Genomic DNA, 24,311 nt, shown 5'->3' on the forward strand with positions numbered 1-24,311 from the left:
AGAAAATATTCTACTCCCTCTTCCCCCCATCTCGAGTCCAAAATCTCTGTGACCTGGTTGATGGGTTCCCTTCTTGGCGACTCCCTCCTTGGGGGGATCTCCTTATACTGGTCTGGTGCCGTGCCCTGCGCCTGAAATCGGTGAGGTGCTTTGTAGGGCGTGAGCACCGACCTATGGAATACTGGGTGCATTCTGGATCCTTCCGGAAGTGTCAACCGGAAGGCCACCGGATTGATCTGTGCCTCAACTAGGTAAGGTCCTAGCTGCTTATGTCCGAGTTTCTTCTTAGCTAAGGATCTGGTCGGCACTGCGTGGGCCGCTAACCACACCCAGTCTCCCACCTGTATGTCTTCACCAACCCGTCTGTGCTTGTCAGCCTGCAGTTTGTATGCGTGCTTTGCCAGCTCTAACTGCCTCCTAAGCTGCTCGTGGACTTCCTGCAATTCCGCCGCCAAGACTTCCGCTGCCTGTGGCTCCCCCTCCCCCAGTCTCTCTAACCCCGGGAAGGTTCTGGGATGCCTCCCGTTGTTGGCGAAGAACGGCGTCACCCCTGTGGACACGTGCTTCGTGTTGTTGTAAGCGAACTCAGCGAGCGGCAGGTAGTCCACCCATGTCGTCGGTTGTTGATTTGCGTAGCATCTCAGGTACTGCTGCATGACGGCGTTGACGCGTTCCGCTTGTCCATTGGTCTGCGGGTGTCTCGCCGACGCTAGGTTGATCTTGACGTTCAGGAAACCCATCAGCTTCTGCCAGAAGCTCGAAATGAACTGGCGCCCCCTGTCGGACAAGATAGACCGTGGCAGTCCATGCACTCTGAAGACGTGGTCTATGAACAGTTTGGCGGTCTGTTCCGCCGTGGCGACCTTCGCGCACGGAATGAAGTGGGCCATTTTAGTGAACATGTCCACCACCACTAGCACTGCCGTTTTACCCCTTGAGCTGGGTAAATCCGTGACAAAGTCCAGGGCCACCCTCTCCCACGGTTCGCTCGGAGTCTGCAGCGGTTCGAGCAGTCCCGCCGGAGGTTTGTGGACTGACTTGGCCCTTTGGCAGGTGTCGCACCTCGAGACGTACTCCGCGACTTCCCCCCGCATCTTGGGCCACCAAAAATCTCTGGCAACGAGTTCTGCCGTCTTCTCCTTGCCAAAGTGCCCGGCGGTGGGTGCGTCGTGTAACTGCTGCAGTACTTTCGCCCGGAGGTCGTCTCCCGGTACGTAGAGGGCCCCTCTGCGGATGAGCAATCCGTCTCGTACTTGGAACTCGTCGTCCTTCACCGTGCCCTTGTGCACCTCCTCCATCTTGGCTTGTGCAAAGGGGTCCCTCTGCAGTGCTCGACGGACCGCCTCCAAGTCCACGGTTGCTGCAGCGCACGCCCACGCTTTCGGAGCGAAAATGTGCTTGGCCGCTGCTGGTGCCGCCTCTTCGAGGTATTGCGGCTTCCTGGACAGTGCATCCGCCATGATGTTGTTGTCGCCTGGGATGTATTCTATCCTGAAGTCGAAATCCGCGAAAAATTCCGCCCATCTGATGTGCCGCTGGTTTAGGAATCTTGCCGTGCGCCAGTACTCCAGGTTCTTATGATCCGTGCGGACCTGCACGGTGTGCTTGGCCCCGACGAGGAAGTGTCGCCACGCCTTGAATGCTGCATGAATGGCCAGCAACTCCCTGTCCCAGATGGTGTAGTTTTGCTCCGACTTGCTGAGCTTCCTAGAGTAGAAGGCACACGGTCTCCAGTCCCCATGCGGGTCCTCCTGCAACAGTACGGCGCCCACGGCTCTGTCTGAGGCGTCTGTTTCAACCCTCATCGGTTTGCTGGGATTCACATGCAGTAGCTGCCCTTCGGACGAGAAGAGACGCTTAAGGTTCTGAAAGGACTGCTCCGCTTGCTCCGTCCAGATGAACTTCTTCTTCTTAGAGCTGAGCGTGTCAGTAATGGCCGCCGTCTGCATCGCGAACCCCTTGATGAACTTGCGGTAAAAGTTGGCGAACCCCACAAACCGCTGGACCTCCTTCCGATTGCGCGGGCTCTTCCAGTCCAACACTGCGCGAACCTTGGCGCTGTCCATGGCAAGCCCCTTGTCCGACAGCTTGTAGCCCAGGAAATCCACCTCCGTCCTGTCGAACTGGCACTTCTCCAGCTTGGCATACAGCCGATGCTCCTGCAGTCTCTGCAGAACTTCCTTGACGTCACCTTCGTGGGCCTCCTCAGATTCTGAGAATATCAGGATGTCGTCCAAGAAGCAGACGCATGTCTTGTAGAGGAGACCCGCCAGGACGTGATGCATGAAAGCTTGAAAACAGTGGGCGCCATTTTGTAAACCGAAGGGCATAACTCTGTATTCATATGTGCCCAGGGGCGTGAACATGGCAGTCTTCCACTCGTCTCCTTCCCGTATGCGAATCAGGTTGTACGCCCCTCGCAGATCCAACTTTGTAAAAACGCGTCCTTTCCTCGCCGTCGCCAGCAGGTCATCTATCTTGGGCATGGGAAAGGCCGCGGGCTTGGTTCTGGAATTTAAAATTCTGAAGTCTACCACAAGTCTTTTTTGGGGCGTGTCCCTCTTCTTCACAAAGAATACAGGACTGCCCCCCGCTGCCTTCGACTCCCGGATGAAACCGCGCTTCAAGTTGAGGTCTATGAACTCCTTGAGCTCCTGCAGCTCATCCTCAGACATGGAATACAGTTTCCCGGCTGGCAGCGTCGCTCCTGGCAGGAGGTCAATCTTGCAGTCATAGGGCCTGTGGGGGGGCAGCTTGTCCGCTTCCTTCTCGCAGAAAACCTCCAAAAACGCTGCATACTTGCGAGGCACTGCTTGCAGCGTGCCTAATTGTAGCTGCGGGTCGTCCCCTCCGTCTTCCGGGCTAGGAAGGATGCAATGTTCCGCGCAATAGGAGGAGCCGAAGGTCAGTTGGCGTTGGTACCACGCCAATGCTGGGCTGTGCCTGTGCAGCCAACTCATGCCGAGGACTACAGGCGTGTCCGACAGGTGTGTGACATTAAAGCTGATGACTTCTCGGTGATTTCCAATCCGCATCACCATTGGTTGCGTTTGTTGCACCACCTGCCCCCCTAACAAGTCTCTGCCATCCACCGTGACAACGTTCAGGGGCAGCGTGGCTGGTAGCAGTGGTATATTGTGCTGCTGAATGAATTCCAGTCCTATAAAGTCAGCGTTGCTGCCGGAGTCAATGGTGATCGGCACCTCCAGAGTGCGTCCATTGGGCAGTTGGAGAGACGCTGTAAGCTGCACCACTGGTTTGGGTGGGAGGGGGTCTGTGGGTTGCAAAAGTGCTGGGGATTGTTTCATTGACTTGTCTGACTGGACCCCAGTGCCTCTTCCTCCAGCCAGACTCCGTCGTTTAACTGTTGCTGCGTTTTCAATTGAGCTGCTTCAGCGACTGTTGCGGAGGCTGTAGTGTGCTTGTGGAGCCTCTGGGGACACTCTTTCGCCATGTGTTGAGCACTGTCGCAGATGTAGCACTTCCTGTTCCCTCTAGGAGGCTTCGTTTTGGCTGCTCCCGGTGTTAGGGCTCTGTTAGCTGACTGAGCCCTGGCACCTCCTATCTCCATCGGCTCTTCTCCCCCTCCCTGCGAGGGTGTGGAGTGCGCACGCGCTGCTTCTCTGGGAAAGAAGGGAGGTGCTCTGGCTGGTGCCCTTCCCCAACGCCCTTCTTCCCTGTTGCAAGGACGTTCTTCCAGATGCACCCCGATCTCCAGAGCCCTCTGGACTACCTGCTGGGTGCTCCTTGGTCTCTCCCCTCTTCCAATCTCCGCTTTTACATCTGCATTCAACCCCTCCCAAAAGAGGTCTCTGACTGGCGCAGAATCTTTTTCCCACCCCAGGGCATGAACCAGTCCGAAAAATCGAGTATGGTACTGCCGCACGCTGGCTTTGCCTTGTTTAAGTCCATGTATGTCCCTCCTGGCAATATCGACGTCTACCTTTGATAAAAAGCATGAGTCCATTGCTTTAATAAAAGCCTTCGCATCTTGGAGCGCTGGATCATTGTCCCTCCATAGATTCCGCAGCCACGTTTTGGCTTCCCCATGCAAATGGGACAAGATAAATCCCACTCTCTCTCTCTCATCTCTAAAGTCTTTGTCAAGTAAATCCAGCGCAAACAGCAGGTCTGCTCTGAAGTTGGGGTACTGCTGCAAACTCCCGTCGAAATGCGATACAAGGCTTCCTCCCCTTCTCCCCAAACCTATGCCTTCTGCCTTGGCTCCCGTTTGCCCCTCTTTGGAAAGCACGTCCAACCTGGCCTGGAGATCCCGGCAGGAGGTAACCATCTCCTCCTCTCTCTTCCTGGATGCAATTACCTCAGTGCTGAGTTGTGTCACCGCTTCTTGCAGGGCTTTTATCTTCTCTTCCGTCGTCATCTTGCCTGAGTTTTGTGAGCTCTGTAAGCACCCCTCCTCTGTCCTCGCTGCGCCGACTCACGTGGCGAGGTTCTTGGTGCCAAAACTTTAAAATTAGGAGACAGAGCTTACTGTCAGGGCTGGCTCCGGGTCCCAGCTCACCAAGGACCAACGCTAGCCGATAGTACAGTATCAAAGTCTTTATTGAAGAATAGTCTCCATTTACAAGTCTCAGCGTCCCAGCCCTACGTCTGGACTTTAGACCGGCGAAGCTCTGTCTGGATCTCCACCCCCCGTGCACCAGTTCAAGACTCTAATCTTACTCCACCTCTTCCTTCTTTCTCTCTTCCTCTGGGTCTTACTACCCCCCGGGGTCTCATTCCTCCTGGACTCTTCCGACGCGGAGCTAGACCCCTCTGACTCCTCCCCCTCTCTTCGGCGGGCTTTAGGACCTGGCTCCTTACCCGGGCTGCCCACCTTGCCGCCCTCCTGTACATTTGAACTTGGCGCGCGCGCGCGTTTTACTTTCCGGATGACCGTTTCCTCGCTCCCTGACGAGGGTGTGGCCACTCCTGCCTCACGTTCTCCCTCTGCCTGCGCGCTCCCTGATCCCGATGCCTTAGACTCCTCCCCCCTACTGCACTCTGGGGGGGACGCTGGTCCGGATTTCCAGCTGCTACTCTCTGAGTCCCCTTCTTCCCGAGGTGTCCCCCTGGGCACTCCCCTTGCCCTGACCATGGGGGCCCCTTTCTGTGAATCCTCCGAGTCACTGGAGAGACTCAGAGATCTTGGACTACTGTCGCCGCTGACATTTCCTTCCGACTCCTCCCCCTCGCTCTCTGTTTCTTCCCTCTCCAGTGACTCTGCTCCTGAACCCCTGACAATAATAATTCCCAAATATTTTACTTTTTTCACCACTGTCAAACCTGTCTCATTCTGAAACCTTTCTTTCTCAATTTCTGTTAAATTTTTTGTCAAAACCTTAGTTTTTGTTTTGTTTAATTTAAAACCTGCCAATCGACCAAACTCTTGAATCAGTTCTAAAACTCTTTTCACACTAGATTCTGGCTCCTGTAATGTCAAAACCAAATCATCTGCAAATGCTCTTAATATTATATTGTATTACTTAGTTGGATACAACCCAAAAACCCATTCTCTACACTGACCATTCAGACTATTCACCCAGTCCCACTTTATTAAAAAAGCTCAGTGGTGTTAGACTTACCATAGCAGCATTTGGTCAATATGTGCTGTCCATCACTGAATTTGTTCTGTAACAGTGTGTGAAACTGACATATCCCTAAGCAACTTGGTCCCAAAGTACCTTGAGACCCCAAAGTACTTACTTTCCAACTTGACCACCAAGATCTGTTGATGGGGCACTTCTGTTGGTCTCCTCACCCCAATGAACCCTGAGGTTTAGCTGGACGTCATTAGGGATTGAGCCTTTGGTGTGGCAGCCACTGCCCTGTGGAACTCCCTGCCACCAAGAGCCATCCCTCCCTTCAGACATCTTTTGAAAACTTTAATGTTTAGAGAAGCCTTTGTAACATGAATCTTATTTCATAGTATTGTAGAGTTGGAAGGGACCCCTAGGGTCATCTAGTTCAATCTCCTGCAATGCAGGAATCTCAACTCTGTTAACTAATTAGTATTTATTGGCATTTTAATGATGTTTTCATGCTGATTTTATTCTCATATATAATAATACACTTATACAGTACATATATATGTGCAGGTTGTAAGAAAATAAATTAACAGCTCATATCAGAATAATCAAAAGCAGTCAATTATTTGGGCTGATTGTACAAAAAGGAAATGTCACTATTACATGGGGCAAACCAGCAGTGTACTATATAGTTACTTGTTATAGTTACTGTTTTGGAATAGTCTACAATAATACATTATGATCTTTCCTGTGGTTTAAAACTGTGGCTTTTATTTTAGCAGTATGAGTGATGGTATGTAGAACTCTGGCAGAAATTAATCAGGAACAGTTGAAAGCCACACTTACTTGCAATATGAGACCAATAATTCAAAGGATTCCTATGCAGGGAGATGGAGGTGGAAAGCAGGATATGGTGGCAAAAAGTTGAGCCTTTGTTTACTAGCAGGAAGAGATTGCATGCAGTGCCCTCATGTAGCTACCGTAGTCTGGCTGACAGATGTCATTGGATAGGCTGGATACCATTTCCTGAGTTCACCATTTCCTAACCATTGAAAAAGTCTTGATTTTTTTCCTCTACCAATTATATATTGAGCTGTTGCAGCTGCTGAGAAGTTGGTTGGTAGCGCCAAGTGCCAACAAGATTCTGTGCCATGGGAAGCCTCCCTCCAGTCAGTGCACCATGTCTGCAGTGGGGCCCTCATCAGCCAAGAATGGGTGTTGTCCTCAGCTCAGTGCAGCAGAAGGTGGGTATAAGCCTGCTTCACACCCTTTGCACACAATCTGTCTCCCACAGGGAATAAAGTCCATTCTCTGCTGTTGGCTGCTCTGTTCTCATTTGAAATAGGAGGGCAACTTGTGCATTTGACTGCCTGCCTACAAGAATCCTTGAGGGTGAGCAAGGAATCTTTCAACCCAGGCTGAGGCAGAAAAACTCTAGGGAGAACACTATTGACCCACCTGCTCTTCTTCCAGCAGCCCAGACCACATGGAGGTCTGGCTTGGCCTACAAGTCCCTGAGACTCCTCCTAAGGACAAGCAACAGGTCATTGCTGCTGCCAAGCTGGTCCCTCATAAGCAGTTCAACAACTACACACTGGACTATGACATCATGCTCATCAAGCTTGCACAACCAGCTGTCCTGGGTGAGCTAGTGCAGCCCATCAGTTTGCCCAGCCAATGTGCCATAGCTGGGACCCAGTGCCTGGCTTCAGAATGGATCAGCAGCAACTGTGAGTACAGAGTGGGTGGTGCTGAGAGACTAACCAGGACCAGCAACAACTGTGACAGACTGGAGCAGGGGGCTGCTGGAAGATGCCCCTCTTCGTGGCCGTGGGGGATTATGGTGGGGACACGCAATGGGGCACTGAAGTTCCTTAGTGATGCATGGGATAAATGACACTATGTAAAAAAGGGAGGGGTAGATGAACGGCAAATGGTGGGAGGGAGGCACCAACAATTCATTGTACTATGATAGATTCATGGCAGGTGGCAGTGCCCCCTTGAAGCAGAAAGAGCTCAAGGAGAGAGGGATGAGGCCTGAGCATAAGAGTCTCCCTCCTGCCTTGCCCCAGGCAGCTGCTCAGGATCAACATATTTTGGGCTTACAGCTGATGGAATAGACAACCTTCTGCAGTGCTCCTACCTTCCAGTCACATCTGATGCCACGTGCAACAATGTCTACCCAGGATGGTTCACTGACAGGATGCTTTGTGCTGGACAGCTGGACAGCAGCCAAGATGCCTGCAAGGTGAGGCATCACTGGGAAGTCCAGTGATGGGGGGGGGGGAGCAGACTAGCAGAGGCATACCTTGACTCCTTCTTTGGAGGTCTTTAAGCAGAGGCTTGACAACCATATGTCAGGAGTGCTCTGATGGTGTTTCCTGCTTGGCAGGGGGTTGGACTCGATGGCCCTTGTGGTCTCTTCCAACTCTATGATTCTATGATTCTATGATTCTATGATTCTATGATTCTATGACTCCCTTCTGATCTTGGCCAGAAGCTGTATCAGTACATCTGAAGCTGGGAGAGACCATGGACCAGAAACTTTAAAGGTTTGCTTTTTGTCACCTTTCATGCTCTGCCTGTGATTTCCTCCATGACCATCAGGACTGCTCTTCTTCCTCTCTCACTCCCTCTCTTCCTGCAGCTCTCACCTGCTGTCTCTATTTCTTCTATCCAAGCGCCACTTGGCGCTCCACTCACAGTTCCAATAGCACCACTGGCCAACCTGGGAGATGGTCCTGCAGGGCTGATGAGATGGGTGCCTAGAGGAGCCTGCATGCCTTGCCTGGCCTCCCAGATGGGCATGTGTGCTCCTAGCGACTTCAAGCCATGGGTGAGAGGTGTGGTTTTGGTGGCCCCCTGCGCCTACACTTTTTGGTGGGAGGTAAGGTCATATAGGTGTCCCTGATTTTGAGTTCAGTAACATGGTCTAATTATGTGCATCCACACACACCATAGATGAATGCTTCCCTTCAGACTAGAGCTGTCTCCAACCAATTCACTCACAAGCACAAGCATGCTCCGTAGGCAGGCTAGTAGCTACTGGCCAGACATTAACCAGAACTAAACAACAAAGCATAATACAGTGGTGCCCCGCAAGACGAATGCCTCGCAAGACGGAAAACCCGCTAGACGAAAGGGTTTTCCGTTTTGGAGGTGCTTCGCAAAACGAATTTGCTATGGGCTTGCTTCGCAAGACGAAAATGTCTTGCGATTCCTGGGGTTTTTTTCCCCTCCCCCCCTTTTCCCCAAGCCCCTAAGCCGCTTAACAGCTGTTCGCTAAGCCGCTTAACAGCTGATCTAAGCCGCTTATCAGCTGATCTAAAACGCTAATAGCCTTTTAGCAGCTAATCCGCTAATCCCTTAAGCCTTTAATAGCTGCTAATAGCCTTTTAGCAGCTAATCCGCTAATCCCTTAAGCTTTTAATAGCCTTTAATAGCCGCTAAACCGCTAATAGCGCTAATAGCTAGGCTATTCCTCCGCAGCTTTCTAAATGTGTTGCGTGTGGGGATGCTTGTTTTTCTTCTTTTTATTATGCATTTTGGGTTTTTTATATTGCAGTTTTAGGTGGTAAACCGCCCTGAGATTTGTGGATGAAGATAATAATAATAATGGGGAAAGATGAAAGCCAGGCATAGCTTGCTTCAGGAAGACTTCATCACAGGCCATAACAGAGAACAGCCTTTGTCAACCTGGTGCCCTCCAGATGTTTTGGACTATCCGTCCAAAGCCCATCAGTCTCAACCAGCACAACTGTATGGTGCGAGGAACAGTAGTCCTGCCCTATTCCATGACAGGGACTCAGAGAAATAAGAGGGGCTGAAGACCTATAGGGAGTGGGGAATGGGGCAATCCGTCGTCCAGGAATGGCCCTACTGCAGCTAGCGAACCAGACAAAGCTGGTAAAAGGCACTGCTAGCTCCCTGACACTTTCCATTAGCTCTTGCTAACATTGGATGAATTTGCAAGTCACAAGAAATAGTTGATGCAAATGAGCCACAGTTTCTCTCTGGCACGCATTCTTCCCCCACCTCCTTTCCTCCCCCGATTTTTCCTTCTGGTTTTCCCTTGGCAACCCTTTCCTGTTTTGTGGGGCCAGTGGGGCCTCTTGCAGTAGGACCCCCTCCTAAAGTGGCTCTCTGCTATCAGCCTAGCTTCCTTCCGGGCTTGGGACTCTCCACAGCCAGTTATTTCCTCCCAGCCTAACCTGCCTGCAGGGTCGTTGTGATGACAAAATGTGGGAGAAGTTAATGACGTGCCCCATCTTGGGCTCCTCAGAGCAAAGGTGGGATATCAATGTAATGAACAAAAATGCTCCAGGGCTACTTTTTTATTGCATTTTTATCCCACCTTTTCCTCCAAGGAGCCCAAGGTGGTTCTCTCCCTCCTCATTCAATCCCCACAACAGCCCTGTGAGATAGACCAGGCTGACAGGCACTGACTGACCCCCCACCCCATGGCCGTGGGGATTCAAACTCTGGTCTCCCAAGGGGCAAATTGTACAGGGAATGCGTACAATGGAATTTTATGAAAGCAAAACAGTACAGTTTAATAATTTTAAAAGGTGATCAAAATCCATATAAGAGACTGTCTGTCCTCAAAGAGTACTATTTACATGGACACCCTAAAAGCTGAGTAGAATCATAGAATCATAGAGTTGGAAGAGACCACAAGGGTCATCGAGTCCAACCCCCTGCCAAGCAGGAAACACCATCAGAGCACTCCTGACATATGGTTGTCAAGCCTCTGCTTAAAGACCTCCAAAGAAGGAGACTCCACCACACTCCTTGGCAGCAAATTCCACTGTCGAACAGCTCTTACTGTCAGGAAGTTCTTCCTAATGTTTAGGTGGAATCTTCTTTCTTGTAGTTTGTATCCATTGCTCCGTGTCCGCTTCTCTGGAGCAGCAGAAAACAACCTTTCTCCCTCCTCTATGTGACATCCTTTTATATATTTGAACATGGCTATCATATCACCCCTTAACCTCCTCTTCTCCAGGCTAAACATGCCCAGCTCCCTTAGCCGATCCTCATAAGGCATTGTTTCCAGGCCTTTGACCATTTTGGTTGCCCTCCTCTGTACACGTTCTAGTTTGTCAGTGTCCTTCTTGAACTGTGGTGCCCAGAACTGGACACAGTACTCCAGGTGAGGTCTGACCAGAGCAGAATACAGTGGCACTATAACTTCCCTTGATCTAGATGCTATACTCCTATTGATGCAGCCCAGAATTGCATTGGCTTTTTTAGCTGCCGCGTCACACTGTTGGCTCATGTTAAGTTTGTGGTCAACCAAGACTCCTAGATCCTTTTCACATGTACTGCTCTCAAGCCAGGTGTCACCCATCTTGTATTTGTGCCTCTCATTTTTTTTGCCCAAGTGCAATACTTTACATTTCTCCCTGTTAAAATTCATCTTGTTTGTTTTGGCCCAGTTCTCTAATCTGTCAAGGTCATTTTGAAGTGTGATCCTGTCTTCTGGGGTGTTAGCCACCCCTCCCAGTTTGGTGTCATCTGCAAATTTGATCAGGATGCCCTTGAGTCCATCATCCAAGTCGTTGATAAAGATGTTGAATAAGACCGGGATAAAGATGTTGAGAGTCTCTCTGAACAGAGGTCTGTTGTGTACCCCAATATTATCTATAAATATAGAAAAGTCTTGGAAAACTGCTTATAATGAGTACTATTTTAGGAAGACTAAGGACAGATCGTGAAGTTGAGGCTCCAAGACTATGGCCACCTCCTGAGAAGAGAAGACTCCCTGGAAAAGACCCTGATGTTGGGGAAGATGGAGGGCACAAGGAGAAGGGGACGACAGAGGACGAGATGGTGGGACAGTGTTCTTGAAGCTGCCAGCATGAGTTTGACCAAACTGCGGGATGCAGTGGAAGGCAGGAGTGCCTGGCGTGCTCTGGTCCAGGGGGTCACAAAGAGGCGGACACCACTAAACAACAACAACAGCAGCAAACTAGCAGCTGGAACCTTGTCAGGAGATAGGAGGCAGATATTACCTTGGAAGGCAAGAGCTTGCTAATGAAGGGGAGTTAAAATAGCTCAAGGAAGACACAGAGCAACAAGAGAATAAATGCCTTAAAAAGAAGCTTGTAAGATTTAAGATTGCTCGGAAGAGACCAAAAGGACAGAATGTACCCCCAAAGCTAATAGGGAGACGCCAACACTGAAAGAAGAGAACAGTAAGTGACTGCTCTTTAGGAAATCCTTGCGACCTAGGCAACATTCACCCAGGAAGCGAGAAAACTGGCCAACTCCGGAGAATGGAAAACCCTTTGAAGATAAGAAATTGGTGCTGTAGAATTCTATCCTGCATCATAAATGATGTCAGAGCAGCAGTTTCATTGCTCCTACGTCATGAGGGGCTTGCCTTTCGAAATGGGTCCAAGGTCTGGCCTGAAGTGCATACATCGCTTTAGTCTCTCGAGATTGGAGACTAGTTGCAACTAATCAAGGGCGACTTTCCCTCAAATCCTTGGTCATTTTGATTGGCTAAGAAGCTCTTGCTTCAATTCCATCTTCCCCTAGACCTCTGGGAGATTGGCAGCCGATGGAAGCTGTCGCGCAGTGGTTGTCGTGCAGCGGTGAATTAATCAAGGCAGAGTCTTCTTTAGAAACAGAATGAGACTTGACTTGAGAAAATAAACTTGCTCCTAAACAGCACAGCCAAAGAGCATACACAGAGTGCTCAGAGCGGCTCCTTACAGATTAACTGCGGTCCTGGAGCCACTCTGCCTTAGTTTACACAGCAGCAGCAGCAGCAGCACAATTCCACAGACTCCTCCTGGCTGAGACACCCTCAGGCCCACAGAGCACCTGGCGACTATTTCGAGGGATGTTTAAAACAGAAATTTGAATGTTGTTTTTCTCCTGTCCTTGTTTATCTCCTGTCTGGCAGGTTACTTGATTGGATTGCCTGAGGAGCCTGGCCAGTCTTTCGTAATGATAAATACTTAGTTCCCTATTCAAACGCAGACATACCCTTACAGACAGGATTTGTGAAGGAAAAGACAATGGGGAGGCTTTTCCATTTTCCTTTGCCTTGCAGAGAAAACATTTGGTCAGTTTGGGACAGTTTGGGAATCAAAATGGTTCCAGGTCAGTCTTCCTGTGCTGATCTATGTACGTGCTTGGTTGGTACACTTATGAACATTTAACATATATCTAATACCTCAAAATTCCTATCACAGGGAGGAGTCCCAGCATTTGACTGCTAACAGTTAGGCTGGAAAGATTTGTGCAGGCCTTGCCAGGCCTTCTAGGCCTTCCTGCTTCTACTGAGCAGAAGCTTGGTCTCAGGACAGGGGTGTCATGGACTGTCTGGATGCAGAGAATTGGGGGGAGGCCCAAGCTGAGGAACCCCCAGGGGAAGAAGGCTCTTTGAAACAAAGAAAAGCCCTCAACGACTAGGACCCAAGTGATTCCACCTCCCTCACGGAGAATCTCTGGTGGTTCCCAGCACCCCTGAGTTTCATCTAGTCTTCACTAGGGATGTACCCTTTAGTGTGACAAGCCAAGCCCTGTGGAACTCCCTGCTACTAGACGTTTGCGGGCACACGCGCTAAACCCTGTCTGTGGTGCCTACCCCTTTTCCCAAATGATAAGACAAGAGACCAGAGTATGGGTTCAAATTGGCCACAACTTGATTGAGCTTGAGAAGTGGGGAACTTGGCGCAGGCCTTGGCAGGCAACCCTCTCAGCCCACCTGGCTGAGGATATGCAGGCAGTTGAGACCGAGTGAGAGGGGACTGCAAAACGCAAACTTACACAGCATGCTGTGATAGGAATTTTATGATATTAGATATATGGTAATGTTCATAACTGCACATACATAGATTAACACAGGAAGACCAACCTGGAACCATTTTGATTCCTAAACTGACCAAATCCTTTCTCTGCAAGGTTAAACTGGAAAAGCCTCCCCATTGTCTCTTTCCTCACAAATCTTGTCTCAAGGATATGTCTGTTTGAATAAGGTGTGAGCCTGTGACCTGGCCCAGGAAATAAGTATTTTACCACTACAAAAGAATGGCCAGGCACCCCAGGCAATCCAATCAAGTAACTTGCCAGACAGGAGATAAACTGTGAGAGGAGAAAAACAACATTTAAATTTCTGTGATGTAGGTGGGATGTATCTGAGGGGTGGTCTTAGGTTACACCCCTTCTGTGATGTATGCATAATGTTTCTGGGGGTGGTCTTGATCTAGAGAATGGGAATTTCAAAAGTCTTTATAAGCCGTTGCACAGCAATTTTGGGGGTCCTCTTCCTCTCCTGCGTGTGAGGGGAGCACCCTGTTGCAACAGATCAATAAAAATCAAGCTTACTAGCTGCTTTGCTTCTCAATATTCTCTGGTTGGCCTCTGTTATTTTCTCCTACCAATAGGGAACCTATGTAAGGACTCTATATGGGCTCTTGGATACCCCATAAGGGAAAAGGGCATATTTTTATTTACAACAGATTACAACAATGCCCTTCCACTGACCTTGCCTGGGGAGTTTGACCTACATGCTGCCGCTCTAGGGCCAGGGACTCCCGGTTTTGCCCTTCAATGGGCCCTGCAAGCATGACTGCATCCCCCCCAACTTGATGTTAGACTAAAGGCTACCTTGCCAAGGCCTAGAACTGCCACTCAAGGCCCTAAGGGGCCTCACCGCCAAGTCCCACAACCGAGGACCAATCAAACCCCGCAATCTATCCAGTCCCCGAGGGCTCGTCACAAGTCGTGGAGCCAGAAGTCATTGCCCAGTGGGGTCAGGTGCACCCCGTCCCCCCGGAATAGGTCAACTCTATCTGCTGTGATGGTGCGATGTGGGATAGAGAACCCACCAATTTGGCGCATGGTGTTGGTCATGGCCCTGCTAATTTTACTCACCGCGTAATTGAGGCGAGAGGGATTGGAAGCCCCCCTCCAATGAAGACGGGGTAGGAGATTGGACCAGCCAATGGTCATTGATGGGTACAAGGCATGCAGGCTTTTTAAATCTGCCCTTGCAGCAAGGCAAGGGCAAGGGCAATGCCTTTTTGCTCCACTAGATCATTCTCCCCCGCATGTATAATCAAGACCATTGGAGGGCCATGGGTCACTGCGGCACTACGCAGCATGGGCATCAAGCTCCGCCAACGCATGCCCCGCTGGGCCATCCAACAAAAGCGTACCTTGGGGTGGATGTTAAGGTTATGGCCACGATTTTGAGACTGTGCATAATCCGCTGCCCAATGGACAATGCTGTGGCCTATAACCCAGACCTTCATGGTGGGCAAACCTGTAAGACAATTAAATTGCAAGTGATAAGGAGGAGGAGCCGGGACGAATGTGACTTTTGTAGGCTGTTGAGCGCCAGCGCCCCAGTGTCTTGATGTGTGTGGGGTCCCAACCCTGTATCGCCGCTGAAGTGTCAGCCCCGATACGGAACGAGTGCCCGGAATATTCCTGGGGACTAACACCGCAAGCAGATAAGGCTTTGCGTAAGAACAGCAAAAGAGGCTTGAGCCCAGGAGTCAGCCTCTTTTGGCCTTAGGCCTGCCGTCCATTGTCCTCCCTGGCCGAGGGCGGGTCAAAGGCCATCTCAAGCAGGTGGGTGGCACCCACCCAGGTGAGCCTTGCTCGGTGCCGCAAACCCTGCCCACCTGTGGGGAAGGGAGGGCGGATATTGTCAAGGAGCAGCCCTCCCTTCCTTCAGAGATCTTTGGAAAGCTTTGTTGGTTTGCTTAAACAGGCATCATGATTTTAACCAATGAGTATTGCTTGATAGGGGACGCGGGTGGCGCTGTGGGTAAAAGCCTCAGCGCCTAGGGCTTGCTGATCGAAAGGTCGGCGGTTTGAATCCCCGCGGCGGGGTGCGCTCCCGTTGTTCGGTCCCAGCGCTTGCCAACCTAGCAGTTCGAAAGCACTCCCGGGTGCAAGTAGATAAATAGGGACCGCTTACTAGCGGGAAGGTAAATGGCTTTTCCGTGTGCGGCTCTGGCTCGCCAGAGCAGCGATGTCACGCTGGCCACGTGACCCAGAAGTGTCTCCGGACAGCGCTGGCCCTTGGCCTCTTGAGTGAGATGGGCGCACAACCCTAGAGTCTGTCAAGACTGGCCCGTACGGGCAGGGGTACCTTTACCTTTTATTGCTTGATATTCATTGACATTTTCATGGATCTTTTGTTGATTCTCCCTTCTTCATTTTCCCACTTGCTATATTGCTACAAAGGGACGCGGGTGGCGCTGTGGGTTAAACCACAGAGCCTAGGACTTGCCGATCAGAAGGTCAGCTTCACCTGGATACCCTGATTCCCCTCCTCTGCTACCATTCTACATTAAGAACACAAGAAGAGGCTGCTGGATCAGGCCCATGGAAGATGCCCTCAGAATACTGCTGCCCTTCGATAGAGGGGATCTGGATTTCCAGGTGAAGCTTGGCAGAACTGAATGGAGCATTTCCTAAAACCTTGCCCCAGCCTTTTGCCTCGCAGCCATGCTCAGCTCCATGCCCCTCTGTCTATGGAGCGCAACCTTCTTCCACTTCAAGCAGGCCTTATGGTTGCTTAAGAACAGAAGAAAAGGCTGTGCTGGGTCAGGCCAATGGCCCATCTAGTCCAGCCTCCTGTTCTCACAGTGACCAACTGGATGGCTGTTGAAAACCAGCAAGCAGCACCTGAGCGCATGAGCCCTCTCCGCTCCTGAGGTTTCCAGCAACTGGGATTCAGAAGCATGGAGGCAGAGCAAAGCATTTCGCATGCGCAGAGGTATTTCTCTGCTTGCGCATGTGAGGAAACGCTTGTTTAGGGTGGTCCGCCAGAAACAAAAGGATCTCCTTGTGCTCAGGTCAGGAGCAAATGCAAGGAGCAGGTGTGGCAACAAGAGAGCACTCAACAAAATGTTGTTGTTGTTGTTGTTTAGTCGTGTCCGACTCTTCGTGACCCCATGGACCAGAGCACACCAGGCACTCCTGTCTTCCACTGTCTCCCGCAGTTTGGTCAGACTCATGTTTGTAGCTTCGAGAACACTATCCAACCATCTCGTCCTCTGTCGTCCCCTTCTCCTTGTGCCCTTCATCTTTCCCAACATCAGGGTCTTTTCCAGGGAGTCTTCTCTTCTCATGAGGTGGCCAAAGTCTTGGAGCCTCAGCTTCACAATATGTCCTTCCAGTGAGCACTCAGGGCTGATTTCCTTCAGAATGGAGAGGTTTGATCTTCTTGCAGTCCATGGGACTCTCAAGAGTCTCCTCCAGCACCATAATTCAAAAGCATCAATTCTTTGGCAATCCGCCTTCTTTATGGTCCAGCTCTCACTTCCATACATCACTACAGCGAAAACCATGGCTTTAACGATTCGGACCTTTGTTGGCAAGGTGATGTCTCTGCTTTTTACGATGCTGTCTAGGTTTGCCATCGCCTTTCTCCCAAGGAGCAGGCGTCTTTTAATTTCATGACTACTGTCACCATCTGCAGTGATCATGGAGCCCAAGAAAGTAAAATCTCTCACTGCCTCCATTTCTTTCCCTTCTATTTGCCAGGAGGTGATGGGCCCAGTGGCCATGATCTTCGTTTTTTTGATGTTGAGCTTCAGACCATATTTTGCACTCTCCTCTTTCACCCTCATTAAAAGGTTAATTCCGGCTTGGAATTCATCCAGCCCAGCCTTTCGCATGATGAATTCTGCATATAAGTTGAATAAGCAAGGAGACAATATACAGCCTTGCCGTACACCTTTCCCAATTTTGAACCAATCAGTTGTTCCATATCCAGTTCTAACTGTAGCTTCTTGTCCCACATAGAGATTTCTCAGGAGACAGATGAGGTGATCAGGCACTCACATTTCTTTAAGAACTTGTCATAGTTTGCTGTGGTCGACACAGTCAAAGGCTTTTGCATAGTCAATGAAGCAAAAGTAGATGCCTTTCTGGAACTCTCTAGCTTTCTCCATAATCCAGCGCATGTTTGCAATTTGGTCTCTGGTTCCTCTGCCTCTTCTAAATCCAGCTTGCACTTCTGGGAGTTCTCAGTCCATATACTGCTTGAGCCTTCCTTGTAGAATTTTAAGCATAACCTTGCTAGCGTGTGAAATGAGTGCAATTGTGCAGTAGTTAGAGCATTCTTTGGCACTGCCCTTCTTTGGGATTGGGATGTAGACTGATCTTCTCCAATCCTCTGGCCACTGCTGAGTTTTCCAAACTTGCTGGCATATTGAGTGTAGCACCTTAGCAGCAGCATCTTTTAAAATTTTAAGTAGTTCAGCTGGAATACCATCACTTCCACTGGCTTTGTTATTTGCAGTGCTTTCTAAGGCCCATTTGACTTCACTCTCCAGGATGTCTGGCTCAAGGTCAGCAACCACACTACCTGGGGTGTACGAGCCATCCATATCTTTCTGGTATAATTCCTCTGTGTATTCTTGCCACCTCTTCTTGATGTCTTCTGCTTCTGTTAGGTCCTTCCACTTTTGTCCTTTATTATGGTAATCTTTGTATGAAATGTCCCTTTCATATCTCCAATTTTCTTGAACAGATCTCTGGTTCTTCCTATTCTGTTGTTTTCCTCTATTTCTTTGCACTACTCATTTAAGAAGGCCTTCTTGTCTCTCCTTGCTATTTTTTGGAAATCTGCATTCAATTTCCTGTATCTTTCACTATCTCCCTTGCATTTTGCTTGCCTTCTCTCCTCCGCTATTTGTAAGGCCTCGTTGGACAGCCACTTTGCTTTCTTGCATTTCCTTTTCATTGGGATGGTTTTCGTTGCTGCCTCCTGTATAATGTTGCGAGCCTCCACCCATAGCTCTTCAGGCACTCTGTCCACCAAATCTAAATCCTTAAACCTGTTCCTCACTTCCACTGTGTATTCATAAGGGATTTGACTTAGATTGTATCTTACTGGCCCAGTGGTTTTTCCTACTTTCTTCAGTTTAAGCTTGAATTTTGCTATAAGAAGCTGATGATCTGAGCCACAGTCCGCTCCAGGTCTTGTTTTTGCTGACTGTATAGAGCTTCTCCATCTTTGGCTGCAGAGAATATAATCAATCTGATTTCAATGCTGCCCATCTGGTGATGTCCATTTTTGAGATTGCACCCCAATACAGCTTTTGCCACTCTTTTGTTGACTATGAGGGCCACTCCATTTCTTTTATGGGATTCTTCCCCACAGTAGTAGATAAGATGGTCATATGAACTGAATTCGCCCATTCCCGTCCATTTTAGTTCACTGATGCCCAGGATGTCAATATTTATTCTTGCCATCTCATTTTTGGCCACATCCAACTTACCCAGGTTCATGGTTCTTACATTCCAGGTTCCTATGCAATATTTTTCTTTACAGCATTGAACTTTCCTTTCACTTCCAGGCATATCCGCAACTGAGCGTCCTTTCGGCTATGGCCCAGCCGCTTCATCAGCTCTGGATCTACTTGTACTTGTCCTCCGCTCTTCCCCAGTAGCATGTTAGATGCCTTCCTACCTGAGGGGCTCATCTTCCAGCGTCATAACTTTTATATGCCTGTTGTCTTTGTCCATGGAGTGGCTTGCCGATTCCTCCTCCAGGTGGATCACGTTTGGTCAAAACTCTCCACTATGACCTGTCCATCTTGGGTGGCCCTGCACGGCATAGCTCATAGCTTCTCTGAGTTATTCAAACCCCTTCGCCACGGCAAGGCAGTGATCCATGAAGGGGACTCAAAAAATACCCCCCCCAGGGTAGACTTTGGTGATATGGCACCCTGAGCTAGGAAACAGCAGGGCTTGAGCTGACCTCTTTGAATTCTGAGGTGCCGGAAGAGAGCCCAGCTTCCATCTGCCGTAAGGCCTATTATGGGCTGGCATTGAAGTCACAGTGGCCTCTGCCAAAGCTGGCTTCTTCAAAGTACATTTACAAGCCATTCTGAGGCTACATACCCAGAAGCTCAAAAGTGGTTACAACTTCTTTTTTTTTACAGTTATATTTTATTGTTTCAAGATTTTAAAAATCATATACAGTCAAAGCACAATTTTGACTTTTCTCTTAATTTTTGCCGACTTCCCACCCTGTTTTCCATGGAGTTGTTGTTTCTCTCCTGCTGCACCCCGTCTTCTGTTTGTCAAATCATAACCCCAGTATTATAATCCAATTACTTACGTTGCTCATAGCTCAAATCCTGCTTACGAGTTCAGCGTACAATAATCCGAAAAAGGCCTATTTGTCCACAAAACTGCTAATTTTGCTAGTTCTGCATAGTCCATTATCTTACTTATCCCTTCTTTAGAGCTTCTTTTTCCTTCCATTTCTGCATATATAGAATCCTAGCTGCTGTTGTTACATATAGAAACAACTTTAACTAATTATATCGAATAGCAGGTCACCACAACCAAAAACTGCTCACCATTGCAATGATTCAAATCAAATCAAATTTTATTAAACGGTCACAGACCAGATTAACTCGTACAGCTAGTCAGCGAAACATAACACCAGAGAAAAGAAAGAACAGTTTCAATACAGATTAGGCCATAACAGCAATTTAAAATTAGGCAGCATGAGTAGAATTAAGTATTTGCCTGCATATTGACTTTGGAAAGCTTTTTGTTTCCTGCGCCTAATAGCGGCTACGCAAAATTTGGCAACATTTATGGTAATTTCAGGAACCTTATCTTCTACCAAGGCTCTCATACGTTGGAGTTCTGATTCATTTTTAAGCTTTTGTAGAACTGGGGCAATAAAGGTCAGGCGTAGATCCTCGTAGTAACTACAGTGCAGCAATACATGCAGACTTGTTTCCACTTCCGATGAGCCACATGGGCAAACACATGACTCATATGGTTTGCCCTCATATCTGCCTAGCAGCAGGGCAGAGGGCAGAACGTTAAATCTGGCCAGGGTAAAGGAGTGTCTGTACTTAGGTATTTGTAAATCAGCCAAATACTTTGCGGGTGAGAACCCTCTCCCAAAGTCTCTAATTGTGGCATGTTTATCCATTCTGCCATATGACATTGCAGCTCTATGTCCCTAATGCGTTGGAGCACTTGACTTCTGTCTCTCTCATATCCTGCCGCTATCAAGATCTGCCGGGAGAATCCCAAGCTTCTTATCTTTTTGAACAGGGAAGCTTTCCAGGTAGAATGAAAGGTGTCTAAGAGCCGGGAAAAAGATAAGTTTTAACCAGTAGTGTATCTTTAGAATCCACAACCGCACGTTAACGGGTGGTTGTCCAACTTCTAAGCGGACAGCTATATTAGATACACAGGGGGGGATCCCCAATAAACACCGATAGAATTTTGTTTGGAATGTCTCCATAGGCGCGAAATTTTTAAAACTGCAAACCTGGGATCCATAAGTGAGTTGTGGGGGTATTTTTGCAGCAAAAACCTGGGAGGCCGCCGGAACGTATTTACCCCCTTTCCCGTGAAAAAATCTTGTGAGGGCTTTATTGGCCATTCCTGCGTTGGCAATGGCATTTTTCATCTGTTGGTGCCACGAGACACTTTCCTGAAAAGTTATTCCCAGGTATTTGAAAGTTGCTACCTGGTCAATAGGTTGTCCATTAATTCTCCATTTGTGTTTCCTTCTTTTTTTTGAAAACACCATAATTTTAGATTTGCTGTAATTTATTAATAGTTGTTCCGCTTGACAATAGTCAGCGAGTGATCTCAAAAGCTTCCTCAAGCCAACGCAGGAAAAGGAGAGTAGAACTGCATCGTCCGCGTACAGAAGCACCGGAAGGGGCATACCTGCCAGTTTGGGAGGGTGGGCATTTTCTTTCACCATATTTACTGCTAGAGAGTTGATATAGAAATTAAATAGCGTTGGTGCGAGGACACATCCTTGTTTAACCCCGTAGTGCATTTGAATTTCTTTAGTTAAATGGCCTGATCGATCGCATCTTACCCTCACCCTGGTGTTTTCATATAGACCACGGATAAGGCGTAGTAAGCGTTTATCTATGTTTGTAGCGCCAAGCTTTTCCCAGAGTCTGTCCCTTGGTATTAGATCAAAAGCCGATTTAAAATCCACAAAAGCTGCATATAAAGACCCCCCTTTTCTAGAGTATTTATCTGCCAGATTTTGAAGAATAAGGGCCTGGTCTATAGTTGAACGCTTTGCTCTAAAACCAGCTTGAGCTTCTGATAGGATATGCTCTCTTTCCATCCACTCCACTAATTTATTACATAAATGAGCAGCGTACAGTTTGCTAATAATACTTAATAGACATTGGTCTGTAGTTAGCTGGCTCAGTTCTGTTTCCTTTCTTGTATACTGGAATGATGATGGCTAAACCCCAGTCCTCGGGGATAATAGCCGCTTGATTTATACTAGTGAACAAGGCGGCTAGCACAGGGGCCCACCATTCAACATTTGCCTTAAGAATTTCTGGTGGGATATTGTCAGCACCCGGGGCTTTCCCTGATTTAAGAGATTGAATAAGGCCAGTAATTTCTTCTGTGGTTACAGGGGGCCATTCCTTGCCAAATTCACTTAAAGTAGGAAGCAGAGCTGGGACCGGTTGATTTGATGAGTATAATGAGAGGAAATAGGCCTCCCATGCTCCCGTGGGTATAGAGTATTCGATTTCAATCGGGGAGTCTCTCCAGCTTTTTGCAATTATTTTCCAAAACGTGGCAGAATCTTTCCTTTGGGAGGCCTTCCACTAGCCACTGCCATTCCTCCCTTTGTGCCTGGAGCTTTTTCTTGTTAATCAAAGCTTTATAACTGCTGTCAGGGGTTCAGGAGCAGAGGCACAGGAGAGGGAGGAAATGGAGAGCGAAGGGGAGGAGTCCGAAGGAAATGTCAGCGATGACAGCGATCCGAGGTCTCTGAGTCTGTCCAGTGAATCAGAGGATTCACAAAAAGGGGCTCCCATGGTCAGGGCAAGGGGAGTACCCAGGGGGGCACTTCAGGGAGAAGGGGCCAGAGGGGACTCAGAGAGCAGCAGTTGGAAATCTGGACCAGCGTCCACACCAGAGGGAAGTAGGGGGGAGGAGTCCCAGGCATCGGGATCAGGCGGCGCGCTACCAGCGGGAGAACATGAGGCAGGATTGACCATGCCTCCGTCAGGGAGCGAGGAAACGGTTAAGAGGAAGGTTAAACGCGCGCGCGCGCGCCAAGTTCAAATGTACAGGAAGGCGGCACAGTTGGCAGCCCGGGTAGGGAGCCAAGTCCTAAAGCCCGCCGAAGAGAGCGGGAGGAGTCAGGAGGGTCAACGTCTGCGTCAGAGGAGTCCAGGAGGGAGGAGACCCCGGGGGGCAGCAGGACCCAGAGGAGAAAGGAGAGAAAGGAGAGGTGGAGTAAGATTAGAGTCTTAAACTGGTGTACAGGGGGCGGAGATTCAGACGGAGCTTCGCCGGTCTAGACTCTAGACGTAGAGCTGGGGCGCTGAGGCTTGGAAATGGAAACTATTCTTCAATAAAGACTTTGATACTTTACTACCGGCTAGCGTTGGTCCTTTGTGAGCTGGGACCAGGAGCCAGCTCTGACAACTGCATTTTAACTCAAACCAGTCTAATGGAAGCGAAGGTAAGTTCGCTGATCTATAGTTCCTGTACTTATCCAACAGAAGGCGTTTCATAGCCATGCATTCTTGGTCAAACCAAGGTTTGGATTTATTAGAGTGTAGAGATTGCCGTGGCATTTTTTTGTTGGTCAGATAAGGTTGTAAGGACGAAATCAGTTCCCGGAACGTGTCTAATCTAGCCTCAGGAGTTGGGGAATTAACGAGGTTCTCCTTTCTGGCAAGAAAAGTATCTGAGTGAAGTCTTTCCGATATTTCATTACTCAATTTGCTGGACCATTTAATATGTGAGTGTCTTAGCTCCATGTTTTCAAAACATGGGGCTACAAGTTTATCAGAACAAAATAAATCTTTTCTTACATCCAGTATTAAACAGAGCGGTAGATGGTCGCTGTCAACCCTCTCCACCACTTTACAATCCCGTGCTCTGCTCAAAAGGTTAGATGACACCAGGATGTAATCGATAGTGGAGGCTCCCATGTTAGATATAAATGTAAATTCCCCACTGGGTTCTCTGTCGACACGACCATTTAATACAGTCAGATCCAGATTGTTGGAAAAACGTAGAAGGCATAGGCCTGCGTAGTTGCAGTCCTTGTCTTTTGAGAGCCTTGGGGGAATAGAATGGAGTTCTTCGGAAATGGGAGGTACGTCATGGAAATGAGCATATAACGCTTCGTCTGATTGGCCAATTCTGGCATTTAAATCCCCAGCCAGCAGCACTGCCGCTGCAGGAGTTTGATTCATTAGCTCATCGACATATGATTCTAGCCTATGCCAGGTATTTTTGATAAGCTGCTTGCCTCTTTGGGGAGGGGCATATATATTAATCAATAGAAGTGTGCAATATCTGCATTTCATTGATAGTGCCATGGCCACACTGCTCAGAGGCTCCAGCTCAACGAAAGATGCTCTCAGCCTTGTGGATATTAGAATGCCTAGCCCACCCTTAACTCGTCCCCCTTTGTTGCTTGGTGAACCTGTGAGCGAAAATGAGGCAAAACCGTTTACATCTAAATCCCCTGTTAGCCATGTCTCTTGCAGGAAGACTATATCATGATCTTGAATAAAATTGATAAATATTTGGTCGGTCGCCTTGTTGAGCCAACCAGCAATGTTCCATGATAAGAATTTAAGATTGGCTTTTTCATAGTCGAGTCTTTGTCAATTATTAGTGTCAGAGCTGGCTCCTGGTCCCAGCTCACAGAGGACCAACGCTAGCCGGTAGTAATGTATCAAAGTCTTTATTGAAGTATAGTTTCCATTTCCAAGCCTCAGCGCCCCAGCTCTACGTCTAGGGTCTAGACCGGCGAAGCTC

At 48.8% G+C, this 24,311-nt stretch overlaps 1 protein-coding gene across 2 annotated transcripts in view; it reads left to right on the plus strand.

Annotated features, from left to right (window-relative positions):
• Positions 1-6,628: 6,628 nt before the first annotated feature.
• The window catches only part of LOC310657917 (trypsin-like), a 30,571-nt gene continuing 12,888 nt past the window's right edge, over positions 6,629-24,311 (plus strand). The window contains exons 1-2 of one of the 2 annotated variants that reach the window (XM_083399181.1): positions 6,629-7,258; positions 7,601-7,776. In XM_083399181.1, the coding sequence (XP_083255307.1) occupies positions 7,015-7,258; positions 7,601-7,776 (420 nt within the window). In that variant the 5' untranslated portion in view covers positions 6,629-7,014. The remainder of the gene's footprint in view (positions 7,259-7,600; positions 7,777-24,311) is intronic. The other variant, XM_083399182.1, reaches the window with a different exon arrangement.

The sequence above is a fragment of the Podarcis tiliguerta genome (assembly GCF_965153285.1).
Source record: "Podarcis tiliguerta genome assembly, chromosome: 9".
NCBI lineage: Eukaryota > Metazoa > Chordata > Lepidosauria > Squamata > Lacertidae > Podarcis > Podarcis tiliguerta.